Source organism: Pleuronectes platessa, chromosome 5 (genome assembly GCF_947347685.1).
Source record: "Pleuronectes platessa chromosome 5, fPlePla1.1, whole genome shotgun sequence".
NCBI classification, from domain to species: Eukaryota; Metazoa; Chordata; class Actinopteri; order Pleuronectiformes; family Pleuronectidae; genus Pleuronectes; species Pleuronectes platessa.
Window position 1 is genome coordinate 6,251,473 of NC_070630.1, and position 13,565 is coordinate 6,265,037.

At 46.9% G+C, this 13,565-nt stretch overlaps 1 protein-coding gene across 1 annotated transcript in view; it reads left to right on the forward strand.

Annotated features, from left to right (window-relative positions):
* Positions 1 to 5,213: 5,213 nt before the first annotated feature.
* robo2 (roundabout, axon guidance receptor, homolog 2 (Drosophila)) overlaps positions 5,214 to 13,565 on the forward strand; it is a 154,718-nt gene continuing 146,366 nt past the window's right edge. Inside the window, exon 1 of the mRNA XM_053423405.1 lies at positions 5,214 to 5,979. Coding sequence (XP_053279380.1) covers positions 5,925 to 5,979 — 55 coding nt within the window. The 5' untranslated portion in view covers positions 5,214 to 5,924. The remainder of the gene's footprint in view (positions 5,980 to 13,565) is intronic.

The following is a 13,565-nucleotide window of genomic DNA, read 5'->3' on the forward strand; positions in this document are numbered from 1 at the left end:
TCCCGGCCTGTCATGACAATGACTAGCACCCTGTTATCAAGGTCTGCCCTAGGTGGGGGATGACAGCTGTGATGAGTTTCCACAGAGGCAGATTACGTGGCTACGTTCAGAGTGGGGGGGGGGGGGGGGGGGAGAAGTAGGGCAGCTAATTAGCTGCAGCTCTCAGGATCCGGAGAGGAGGCTGTTTTTCACCGAGACAGGGAAATTCCATAAATGACAGGAATGTGGTTGAAGAGGAGAGGCTGGAATATCTAATACGAGTGGGAGGAAAAGAGAGGTTGACATGGAGCAGCGGGGGGGGAAATGGAGGCCGGGAGACAGATCATCTCATAACGTTTATGCAACTGAACTTATCTCGTCTCACAGTGCTCCTCGTAGATTCTCCTGACATGTGTTAGACGGATCTTTGAAATGGCCTCTTCAGGGGGAGAGAACAGATGTAAGCACCTGTGTGAGGGACTAAATGTGCAAGTTCATCTTCTACATGTGAATGTGTTTGGTTCAGTTGTACTGACTAGGTGAAGGACAGTGTTTTCTTTTTATATCTCCCTGAAAAGACTCTGTCAGATTTCTACATTTGTCTTTCTGTCCTTGCTTTTCTCACTGGTTTGAATTATGCAGAGCTCCAATGGGGAGAAAAAGGTGACGTCTTGTTTTTCTGTGCACCGCTCACCTTTTGGCAGAATGTGAATCAAAAGGTGTTGCGTGGTTTGCTCATGTTGCCCAGATCAGATCAAACCACACTCACAAAGTCCTGATGAATAAGAGAAACTGAGCTTCATGGTGTTAATCTAAAAAGAAGTAAGGATATTTTTCATCTAAAACTTGTAAATACACACGGATACACATGCAGCTCCCTAGTATCTGCCCCAGTCACGCTCGCAACAAAAATCAAATACTAACAACTCGTTTTGTCAGTCGCCAAATTTGATAGGGCGCCCCTATCTCACTTCCTGGTCCTTTTCAGTGAACGCAGAGGAAGACGGGGCGATGCATTACATACAGAGTGCGTGTCCTGCTGATAGAGGCCTCTCTCCACACCGAGCTCAGGTGTCGTGTCCTCCATACTTTTCCTCCATCTGCCTGGGCCTCCTCCTTAAGCCCCTCGGAGGGAGTATCAGAGAGTACAGAATTTAACATGTGTCACGCCGGCTTCCATTAAATGTTTTATTGCCGCGGATAAATCCAGATCAGCTGTTTAATGTCGAAAAAGAAAAAAAAAACATGGGTTCGTATAAAAGTCTCCCACTTCCATGTATCATATTAAAGTCACAAGCCCTGAATAGCGGATGCTCACGCGCATGTAGGGATGTGTTTATGGGTGTGTGTGGGGGGTGTGTGTGTGTGTGTGTGTGTGTGTCTGCCACTGTATTGTGCAGTGTGTGCCTCTGTGGGTGTTATTGCCGAGGACAGTGCAGAGCAGAGCACAGCTTAATATCTATGTTTGACATGGAGGCCCATTAATAAGGGTCTGATCCCGGCCCAGTGACAGGACTGCTGACAGAGGAGGATCATGGGGAAGAATCATGCCCTGCTGAGGGAGCCTGGGCTGCAGGTCGACCCATCCTGCCTTCCCCAGGTGTCATTACGGATGCTGGGGAGGGAGCATTGGAGGCCGGGCCGCTACTGACATCTACATTAATCACCCCTCCACGTATCACCCCCCCCCCCCCCCCCCCCCTCTATCCGCACACTGGCGCCCCCCCACCACCTCCAGCTCCTAATCATCCCCACGCAGAGACCCAAACCCAGTAAGGGGATACTCGGCCATGAAAGATATCCAGCTAAGAGCTCCCCAAATACCACTCTGATCTGATCGTGAGTGATGCTGCTACCTGAACCTCTGACCCGGCACACAATTAAAAACACTTTCCTCTCTCTGCCAGAGACTCGGAGGAGAAACAGCCTCGCTGGAACTACACATTTTGTCTCCGTCTCTCCCCTGATTCATTGTTTGAATTTTGAATTGCAACCGGAGTCGCGCGCAATTGAAACGCAGAATATGTCCGTGGTGGAATGTGGTGGCGTCTCCAGACCCCCACAGGGCGCGCTGCTGTTTGTACACCCTCCTGATTGTGGCGCAGATATCACCCTCTCCACTCCGGGACCCCCTATTGATCCTCAGCTGCGCTTTTATCTACATAAAAACAACAACACTGCAGCACTTTGTGTTCACATCGCTTCACTTTGAATTCAAACCCCCAGATTCTTAGTCTCTAACAGGGAGAATCAGAGACGCAGTAATTAAAGGCTGCAGCGCTTCATATAACTGGGTTTCTGTCTTTCATTGATTCACAAGCTGCTGTTTTCTAAACGAAGTCAGTGGACTTTGGGAATCAACTTGACCGATTGCAGTGGTGTCACTTGAGAAGTGGATGAGGATGGATTGGGGGGGGGAGGCTCCAGCCCAACAACCCTCCATAATGAATGGCTCCGCCCAGGATTCGTCAATGAGCAGATGTTCTGAGAACAATAATGGGGGAATCATCTGATTGATTATTAGTTTTGATCCAATTAAAGACACAGATATGTGACAGTAATTGTGGCGTGATTGGTTTGGGACAAAATAAATGATCTGTTACGACATCTGTGGGTAAATTCAAACCAGTCTTTGCAGGAATGGAAACCAAATAAAACAACAATTGCATATGAGACAGTTTTTTATCCTTTGTGTTTTTCATTATATTTTGGTTTCACTGTGTTTGACGCAGTCGTTTCCAAACCACTGCTCGTGTTTTGTTTCACCCTCGATGACGTCACACTCGGTCACGTGTGGTTACACCTCATCTCGCTGTCTGTCGTCGTAATGAAAGAAGTAATCAACCCAGAAAACCCTGTTTGTCGTTAATATCATGAATGTCGCCCTAATAGGAGATCTGTGACATTCTCCCGACGGTGGAACGAAGCATAATCTCATATTACAGTGTCCCTGGCTTAGCCCCGCCATCTCAGTTTTTGATGTGGCGTGCCTTGCCCTGAGTAAACGCAGCCTCCAGTTTAATTAAAATAAATCCACTTTCAGCTAATATTTAGAATGTCACTGCCTCTGCTACAGATACAGCGATTGGAAGTGGTGAATAAAAGGCTGGGCTCGAAGGAGAATTACACTCTACTTACGTTTCCATCAATGAAGCCACACACTCGGTTGTTTATGTTTGAAGTGGGCTTTTCTTCTTAGTAAATGACCTTTCTCCAATTCTCTTTTCTTTTTCCCCCACTCTTTTATTTCCCCTCAAACCGTCGGCAACACTGATGACACAATCAATTTCTGGCTTGGCCCTTTGCGTGTTTGTGTGTGTTTGTGATTGTGTTTGTGTGCGTGTGGTTACGCACATCTGGTTGAATCTGGGACACTGTGGAGGCCCCGAGAAGACAGCATTTGCATGCAGCTCACAAACGTATCGGGATATGAAGACAAATCACTGTGTCTGGCCGGCTGACAGTGCCGCCCGCCCGCCCGCCTGCAGTGGGAGCGAGGCTCGCAAACTTGCAACATGTCACAGTTCCCAGTAAGGCCTTTATAGGGCAGGCTGCAACACGCAGCTCGACAAACAAACCATGAGCAGTCAAAGCTATTATTAACGGCAATAGAAGTGGTTTCCTTTGCCAAAGCCGTTCTGTCATGGTGCTGGCTCCATGTATGTTTTATTGGGAGAGTATGGTTTCCACAGACACCTTCAGGGCTTCTACTGCCGGATTTGGAGGCTTTGTTCTTCGGGCGACTTTGATGTAAATCATAAAATGGGGAAATCTGAACCTTCTAGTTTGTGTTCCCGCTGGTGTTGTGTCTGTGCAGGTGGAGAAACAAAAGGGAGTAGCTGGTTAAATGAAAACCTTACGTCATGTTTATCTAGTGTGCTTGTATATACAGATGTGAATTTAATGTTGTGGACGGCTGCAGCATTTGCTTAATGTAAGGTCACAATAAATCAATATACTCTGTGGGGGAATAAGACGGCGGATTAGATTAGTTGTTTTAAAAGCTCCTTGTCAAAAGGATTATTATCAGCAGCTTGAAGTGATACAGTAAGTTTTCCTTACTACATATACTAGTGATTATGTTGTGTTGTCTATTACAATGTGTTGAAAGATCTCTCCCTCTGTGGTATTGATCAAATGTGTCCAATTCTCCTGCTGAATACAACAAACAAATTAAAATGATGGCACAATAATGTGTGTTTTCTTTTTGTAAATGTTGCTGTTGCTGTCTCCTCTTATTACACCTCTTGAAATGAGTAGCAGAAAAGCCTTGGGGCACGGATTGCTACGGCTGCCACCAGTAGGGGGAGCTCACAGCTCATAGCTCACCCTGTAATAAACCGATGGGTGGATATGAACAGGACTGCAGCGGGGCAGTGGCGCAGACCACATACACATCCACACAGCCACCTCTATCTCTGCACATCTACATAGACCGGCTGCTGCCTTCTGTGTCTCATTATATTACATATTAGATTCTCCACATAATGATTCCTGTGTGTTTCTGCACCTTTTCCCAGATGAAGACACTTGTAATGCAGAGAAGCCTCCTGGTGTTGGTGCAGGGCCTCGGTCACTCGTTCATTGATTTTTGACTGAGATCATATTTACTCTTATTTTCTACTATTTAGCATTTCCCCACTGTGCCTCTTTCATATGCCAGATATGGGGTCTATCGATCATTGGAAATTTAATTTATAATCACACTATGTGCAGTACGGGGCTCCCCCCCCCCCCCCCCCCCCCCCCCCCAAATGATTGCCTTAACCTTTAATATATTATCCTTTGCTCTGATACCTGTTGGCTCTTTTAATATGCCAAATGCGAGATGTGATTTCTCTGGATAGTTTCTGATTTGATTCCCAGTATATTGCTCACGTTGTGTGATAAATAACGAATGGATGTCCTGCACAGATTTATGTGAGGCTATAAAGTAGAAAAGCTAAATGTGTGTAATAAACACTTGGTGTGGATTTTATCATCCAGCTCCACTGCGTCAGTGTTTATCACTTTTTCCTGCAGAAACAAACGCTGCAGCTTCATTTTTCTTTATGACTTAGTTGGACTCAGCTCCAGACACTCCTCGACTTCCTTTCCCTTCAGTCTCTCTCTCTCTCTCTCCCCTCCGGTCGCTTCCATCTCCCCTCATCCGTCCGCGTTGTCTGCGCGTGTGTTTGTGCCGATCTCCTGTGCGTGGAGCTCCAGTGTGGCTCCTCAGTGCGTTTTGGGTTGCGAGCTGTGCCGGTTGCGCAGAGGCAGTGCGCTCCTAGCGGCCGCGCTGTTCCCAAAGCAGACAGACAGACAGCGAGAAGAAGGATGTTCAAGTGACTTGTGGCGTGACTGCACTCTCACACGTCTATATTCCCAAGCACAAGGGTCTTCTGGGAGCTGGGTCCCTGTGTAATAAAGGAACTTTTGTGGGGGGGCGCAGGAGTTGGAGGCTGGTGGTGACCATGTGTTGAACTGGGGAGAAGATTGTGGATTTTTTTTGTTTTTGAGAGAGGTGCCAAAGACGCGTCTCAAGGAACCGAGGGCATGCGGAGAAGTGCATAGCCTGTAGCCGCGTTTGTTTTCCAGCGTGGACTTCAATTCCTCCCCCCCGACTCCCTGTGTGGGCTTCATCCTGCCGGGGAACCGGCGCAGCTTGCGGATGAACCCACCGGACACGCGCGGACAATTTTACGCAAACACGGAGAGTTTGGCTGGACGGGTTTGCTGGATCTTCACAGACCGAGCAGCTCCGGGTGACCCGCGGTTTTAATGGATCCTCTCTGCGTGTGGACATTTAAACTGTCTGCTGTCAGTGAGTGAACTTCTGCGTGCTCACGCCACAGAAACACGGAGCCCACTCGGCTGTCGTTCTTTTTTATTTTGGACATATTCTCTTTTTTGTGCGCTGAGATTGGAGGATTTGCGCGCCCGCCGTGGATGTTGAATATGCTAGTATGGGTCCGCTAGCGTTCATCCTTGTTGGTGGATTACTGTATTTTCAAGCTGATGGTAAGTTTTAAAAACGTTTCTTTGAGTAAACAAACTTCCTACTTGTGTTCAAATGATTAGTTTCTGTTTGGCACAGACTTCAAACACACCCATTGAGACGCCACTCGTCCGCCTCAGTAGTGCTCATCTGTGCGTAATGTGCGTTTATGTTGTTGGAGGGAAGAATATAATATTAATATATAATCCATCAATTCACTAGGCTTTGATGATTAAAGGATTATTAGCTGCAATCAGGGGATTCTGTTAATAACCTTGTGAAGATGTGATTTAAATCCATGTTGCACCTTCTCAGGAGTCGATGTCTCCTGTTTTCAAAATTTAATTTAAAGTCATTTATGAACAAGTAGTTGAATTCATCTCTTCCATCCACTGCAGCTATTGTCTTTTTGAAGTGTCTGTCAAGAGGTTAAAATTTAGGAGATTTGTTTTATCTTCATATGCAACAGATAGAAGAGGCAGAACAACTCCTGTTTTCTGAGCATTTAACATTTAAAAAATATACAATTACAAAATATACAATTACAAAATATATGTTGTAGGATAGTATATGATTATATGACTGAATGTAATCAGTTAGGTTGTTTAGAAATGTTCCTCTAAGAATGAGATTCTCTAATTCAGAGTGAGGCACAGATCTCTGAGTAGATTGGCAGGTGCTGTTGCACTGGCTACAGGTTTTCTCTCTAGAGGTGGAGGCAGTGTTTTGTTTTTAGAATTTTTTTTTTTATGAATAATAGCAAAGAAATTCCCAGCGTGTTTGTTTTTCCAGGAAAAACACAAATGCCAGACAAAGTGCTCTCAACACAAGAGAAAGTAGTTTTGTTCAGATCTGTGGACACGAGGAGCTTCACTGGCTTGTAGGTGTTGTGATTCCACAATGTCTCTGCACTGCTGTGGTCATTTGGCTTTTTGGATTTCACTGCTGCACTTGTGCACGGTGGTGTAAGCTGGCTTAAACCCAAACTGGGACAATGCCCCAATCAATTATTCCCATTTGTTTGATTAAACTTTAATAATGGTGATCTCTGGTGATTGCCGCAGCCAAAAGCTTCGACTCCTTTTGTCCACTCGACCCCGGAATGCAAAGTCAGCATTTAAAATAAATTAAATAAAATACTAATATTTTTACAGGGCTTTGGGAATCGCCAGCCTACAAGAGAAGAGGCTTAACGGGAAATAAAAGCACGTCAACTGTAGAGTTAATCTGATGACTTACATTAATCATCAAAATGGGTGGCTGGGTGGGTGGGTGGGGGGCTTCTGGGACAGAAATCGTCACTGGGATTGGTCCAACCTGTGACTGGTGGAATGATGGGAGGGGTGTAGACGTAGCACCTTTTTAAAAATGCATCCGATTTAATCTCAGTGGCGCTCTTGAGCTGGACACACCTTGGTTCTCTCTGAAACACACAAACAATGAGAACCTCGTAATGAAAACAAAAAAGAATCACAATACTCCTGACCTGTCACCTCCTGGGGCATTATATCTGCTCAAGGTCGTGAGTGATGAGTCACACTCCGGTTTGCTTTGTGCTGTTTGTACAAGTTAGCAGTACGTAAAGCCCAGGTTGTCTTCACACTGAATGCTGGAGGCTGCAAGGCCCCATTTTTCTTTTCTTTCACCTGTCAACTCCGGCTTTTGTCCTTTGCAGCTGCGAGTTTTGCTCTTGTGGCTTTTTTAGTTCAATCCTCGTGGCTTCTGTAGTTGGCAAATCCCGTCCTCTGTGTGCGGGGGTTTGGATGTTTCTCTTTTTTATCCTCTTTCTTTAGCAATTTCTGCCGTCTTTCACTGTGCTCAGCCAAACCCACTGGTTGCTAGGCAGTGGCTGATGGCATTGCTGGCTGCCCAGAGGGAGAGGGTGCACATCTCCCCGGGAGCTTTGGATCCTCCCAATAATTTGCCTGTCACTCTCCTCCCCCCCCCCCCCTGACCGTTTTCCTTGCTTCCTCCCCCGCTCCATCCCGGCACAAACTTACCCATCACCCAGCGCCTTTTCAGAGGTAATCTGAGGGTCCTTGGAGAGGGAGGGGCTTCCTCTAAGAGTCCACTTAGGCAGACAAAAAGGTCTGGAGTTGTATTCACTGGGCAGCGTAACCGACAAAGCCCAACCTTGTGAATGGCGTCAGTCACTGTTTAGTGTGCTGTGATTAATACCGCTAGTGTGTAAGGCGAGGAGAGAAAAGGTAAGATGGAGACAGAATAGAGGATGAGAAAGAGTGTTGGGTGTTGCCAGGGCTGGGAGAGAGCAAGAGAGAGAGAGAGGGGAGGGATGTTGAGACCAAAGAAAACCGGGGTAGCACACTCTTTTAAGAATCAGACTGATTGCAGGAGGAGATATCTCCAGGAATACAACGGTCAGCAGCTGCATGGTTATCTCTTAAAACTCTGCTGTGCTGCTTGTGAAGCTGGATTAGAGGATGCTTTGCATAGGGACCGTGCACTCCTGACCCGGTGCTATTCTGAGACCTCCTGCATGCTTGTGTCTGATGTAGGACCTGGTGACATCACGCCCATCCCGGGTGACACACCGAGAGGTGCTGAAACATGCTCCCGACTTTCAGGACTGTCTAATCTGTCTGAAAGGCCGTGGCGACGACCACTCGGGTTGTCTGATGCCTCAGAAAGTGCACAGGCCTCTCTCTATCTCCCTCAGCCAGCAGGGCCGTGGAGTCACTGAGGCTGAGTCTAAAGAAACTGAAAGTCAGAAAGGGTCTGAAGAAGCATTACGAGTGTAATCAAATATAAGAAGTGAGAGACAAGTTGTTGAACAACACAATCTTTTAAAAGCAACTGAGGCATTAGGCTTTATTACCGTCGCTCCCTGGAGACTAACAGCTCCGTTGATGGTCATGATTGAATGTGAGTGGTTGGGAGTACTGCCCTATAATGCGAAGTAAAGCCAGATTAAAATAGTCCCAGTGAATGATGAGGCAGGCTCAAGTCATTGTGTGAGAGCCATTCCGGTGTCTCGTCCACAAATGTGATTGTTCTGCTCGACTTGGCTGCGTTTAGGCCGCGTTATTGTAATCGTGGTTCATTTGCTGGAATGGGCTCGCTCTAATGATGAACCTTCATCTGAGATCTACAGGAAGCTCCTCTCTACTGTCTCCCACGCTCTCATCACTGTCACCGAAGCCACTTCCCTCCACATCCAAGGGCACCGCTGTTTATTCTCCGATTAACGTCAAGCATTGAGCGAAGAGTAAAGACAATAACACTCAAGGGGGCGATTGTTAGAGGTAGTGAATGAACAGGGAAGAAAGAAGTAGGGAAATCAGTTTACAGGTCTTTGTGCGAGTGTGATAAGTGTTACTTGACCAATGACATGGGCCTGTCAGCTCCTGTGAGACTTTAACATCCAACTCTGGTTACTCTGCGGCTCGTGTTTCAGCAGCCGTCAATCCCACACGTTCAGGATCGACTGTGAAACACTGCTCTGTGATCAGTAAAAAAGATTCACAGCTGTTTTAAGTTCTCCCGTCACGCTGGTCAACGCCCTTACTCTTTTTTTTTTTATAGCGCAGGGAGAGAGATGGAGAAAATGCACGTGGCTGATTTTCGCTGGGAGACCGGCAGAATGCAGCGGAGGCAATAAACCACTTCTCCCGGTTTTACCTCCGCTTTATTAAGCATCAGCCAAGCATACCCCTGACATTTACAGAGCAGAAAAAGGCCTAATGCCTCGATGCTTCTGCCCAGGGAAACAAAGACAAAGGAGGATTAGAGAACAAACAGGAGAAGATGGCGGTTTAATGCTAACAGCCATATTGCACATATATATATATATATTTACTCCTGCATGATTTATATTTCCAAACTTCCTTAGCCCCATCCTCCTCCTCCTCACATACACGCACATATTATCTCTGTGTCAGTTGTCGGTGTGCATGAGGGTGGAATTCAAACACCGAGGGGGGGTTGTGCACCTGCGATGGCGGTACAGTGGGAGTATGTGTGGAGTCAGGGGTGGGGCGGTGGGTGGAGGAGTGAAGTGATGAATTGAGCCTGCTGACTACAAGCGATGAGGGACTTCACCTGTCCCACACACCTGTACTTACAGAATACACACCTGTGCTCGCCCTCCCGGGCCCCGATACACCGAGATAATCCTCTCTCTATTCTCCCACCGCCTCTTGTTTCCCAAACAGGCGACAGAGAATTTCAGGCCAACAGCAAAAGAATTCCTCTCATGCAACCGCTGATGATGAGATGATAGTGAACAAATCCTTTTATTCATCAGCCTGCAAACACCCAGCCAGCAGTTAAAATGCAAACTGCCTGGGTGTGGGACAGATTACTCAGTTACAGTCTGAATGCGATAACAAAACAAAACCTGATTATTCAAAGCGGACACCTATATGCAGACAGGAAGTCAGGAAGGAGCAGAACGAGAGTCTGTGAGTCCTTAAACTCCCTGGTTCGCCTTTAACAGTGTTTTCAAGTTTCATGCTGCACTGGAACAGGTTTCTGGGGAAGCGTCTAATTACTCTGTATCTCGTCGCCCTCACTTTGCCCTCTGGTCGGCTGTTTCGCAACAACCTTCAGATAGAGAAAGGCGGAATGTCAAGGTTGATTTACTCACATACATACATGCAACTCCGGCAATTATACATAATCATGAGCGTTAGACCGCACACGTATTGAAAGCATACACAGAAGCATTAAAACCAATGCAGGCGTTCAAGCATGCACTCTGGTGGCATCAAGCATTTATGTTCCAGCAGGAGAGAGTGAGGAGACATTAATGCACATGAGCTAACTTTGCTGTATTAATTCACAGCAAATACCCACTTCAATTAATTATCAGTAAATTTACCACCACATTCCTGCTTGTTTTTCTTCCTTGTGTTTCCACTCGGTAACAAACCTTCTTGTTTGTCATTGTCGAGCGTTAGCGTGACAGTTGTACCTGAGCAGAGTGTCTCACCAGTGTCTTGAGAGATGAGGTCAGGCCCGGTGATAAAAATGCATGAGCCGTCTCTCAGTGGGAGACACGTGAAGATGGACAGGCAGAGCACGACACTCGAGCACACATCCGTCACACACAGCAGCAGTCCGCTGGCGGGGGCCGCCGAATGCGTGTCGTGTTCCACCATCTCCGCCTGGCCGAGCGGTCTGTGGATCACTCGGCCATGACAGCCCTGTGCCTTTTTCTTCCCCCGTAACATACCGGGGAATCGTAAACTACAGAATTGCATATACTCAAACCTACACACTATCACTGTAACCAAACCATAGACTGTGGATAAAAGTGCACATAGACTCTGGGTCCGGAAAGTGAAGCAAATGTAGAATTGCCTGAAAACCCGCATTCTGTCATGAACCAGCAGGGGGCGACTCCACCGGTTGCAAAAATAAGTCAATTTCTGAAGAAATCTCTGAGAAAATTATAATAATTCTCACAACATTTTTATGTGGGGTATATGTTCTCAGTCATTTCTAGTTTTTTGTAAAATATGGTTCCATTTGGAGTAAAATATTCCATAAAGCTTGATATGCATTAGGGCAAGGAAGCTGTGTGTTTTACAGCTAGCCTCGTCAGACGGGTGCAGGTGTAGCTGGGCACGAATCGTGACCAAATATGGTTACTTGTGGTTTAAGAAAAGGTTTTTAACATAATTTTAAAGTATGTATAATGGTGGTATACACAATGTGCTGTCTGTACTTTGTGTCTTCTTGACTGTGGTACATTTGAAAACATCTAGACACAAAGTTATTTCCCTGGTAGTTTTTGTCCGGATAATCTGTGTGTAAGCAGATTGCTATGCTTTGATATGTAATATGCAAAATTATGCTAAAATGACAGTTGGAATATGATCCCACTCTTACAGACATAATAATTTGATAGTTGTGTGTGTCAGTGTTGTGGGAATGTGTTCTTGTTGTGTTCCTACTGAGAAAAGTGGCGACAACACACTGCTCTGTTGCCCGAGCCACTGTGACCCGGGGTGAGGTTATTTACTGCATGGAATGGCTCCTGGTGAGACTGGCTTTGTGGCTGGAGTCTCAGGGTGAAACATGGCACAAGCCAAGTGTCACACCCATTGTGGCAGAGAGAGGAAAACAACGACTTAATCGCATCCTTGAACGTTTGAACTCACCAGTTTCACTTCCCGGGGGTTGATGAATTTTTCGGAGGGCTCGCTCCCGGGCATTCGTCAGCGAGAGACACAGCGACTCCCGGCCAGCGGTAGAATTATGAAACTAAGTGATTGTATGTGTGCGATTGGTTTTCTGAGCACTATTCATAACCATCACAGCCCGTTGTTTGTTTTGTGTTGGCACGGATATACGGGCCTGAGTAAATGTAATAAGACCTTCCTTCACATACTGCTGGCCCCCCTGACCCTGTAGCCCTCAGCAAGACCAGATGAAGTGTCCCCTGGAATAGAAATTTAATAAATCTCATCATGACTTGCTATGCTGCACCCTAAAAAAAACACAACCAGTAAGCTATGAGGGCCATTATATTACCTTGCAGTGCTCTCTGAGTCCATCACTCGGATAGTCTGTGATTACAGCTCTTATTCCTCATGTTCACCTGCCGGGCCGAGGGGCTGGAGGGTGTGGAGGGGCTGGAGGGGCTAGAGGGGCTAGAGGGGCTGGAGGGGCTGGAGGGGCTAGAGGGGCTAGAGGGGCTAGAGGGGCTAGAGGGGCTGGATTTGGCGACTGCCCTCATTGACATGCAAGGACACTGCAATGTGTTCACTACAGGTCGGCGCCCGCAGCACACCTCCAATTATCCACTCATCTCTCAGCACAGGGTATCATAGACACCTGAAGGCCCCCACCCTCCACCCTCCACCCAACCCCTCTCCTTTGCCTTCATTTCTGAAGCAATAAAGCACTTATTTATTCCCCCCCCCTGTTCAATCTGCAGGGGCAGCTCAGCAATGCAGGTAAAGAGATTACAATGCTTGAGGGAGAATCAATTGATGCCATTCATTTCATTGCAGTCCCCCCGGTAGGAACTGTCAGAGTGGCCCATGCTTGAATGTATAGGGGATTGGTGTTTGGATGTTTGAGCCCAGCTGCGTCAACATTCACACACACTCTCACACACACACACACACACTCACACACACACATCTTGGGAACATCAACATAAACACTACTCCTCGCTTATCTGATTTTATAGAAAAGTACCTGCTGCACCACACCACAGTTCTCTGCAGATGACCACTGCTTGACTGGAGCAAGTGGACGTTAACTAATCTTTATGGCTCCTCCACAATCCAGGACAAGGAAAGGCCGACTATTAATCATTTAACTCACCTCTTTAAGTTTTATCGCTTGGTCCGGGATGTGAGTCGTTGATTTTCCACACACACGCACTTATTTTTTAATATCAAGGCTGCAGCCGGAGTGCAAAGCAGAGGCAGGCGAGCACATGGGGTGTAGCAGGGGAAGAGCGAGGGATGAAGGAGGCGGGGGGGCTCAGCAGGCTACATGCTTGAGTGGACCTGGCATCGGAAATCATTTAATCTGCATCACAAAATTCAGTGTCCCCACCGGTCGCCCCACCGGTCCCACAGAGCCGGTGCGGCACTCCTTCCACTAATCAGCTGTTTGTCCAGGGCAAACA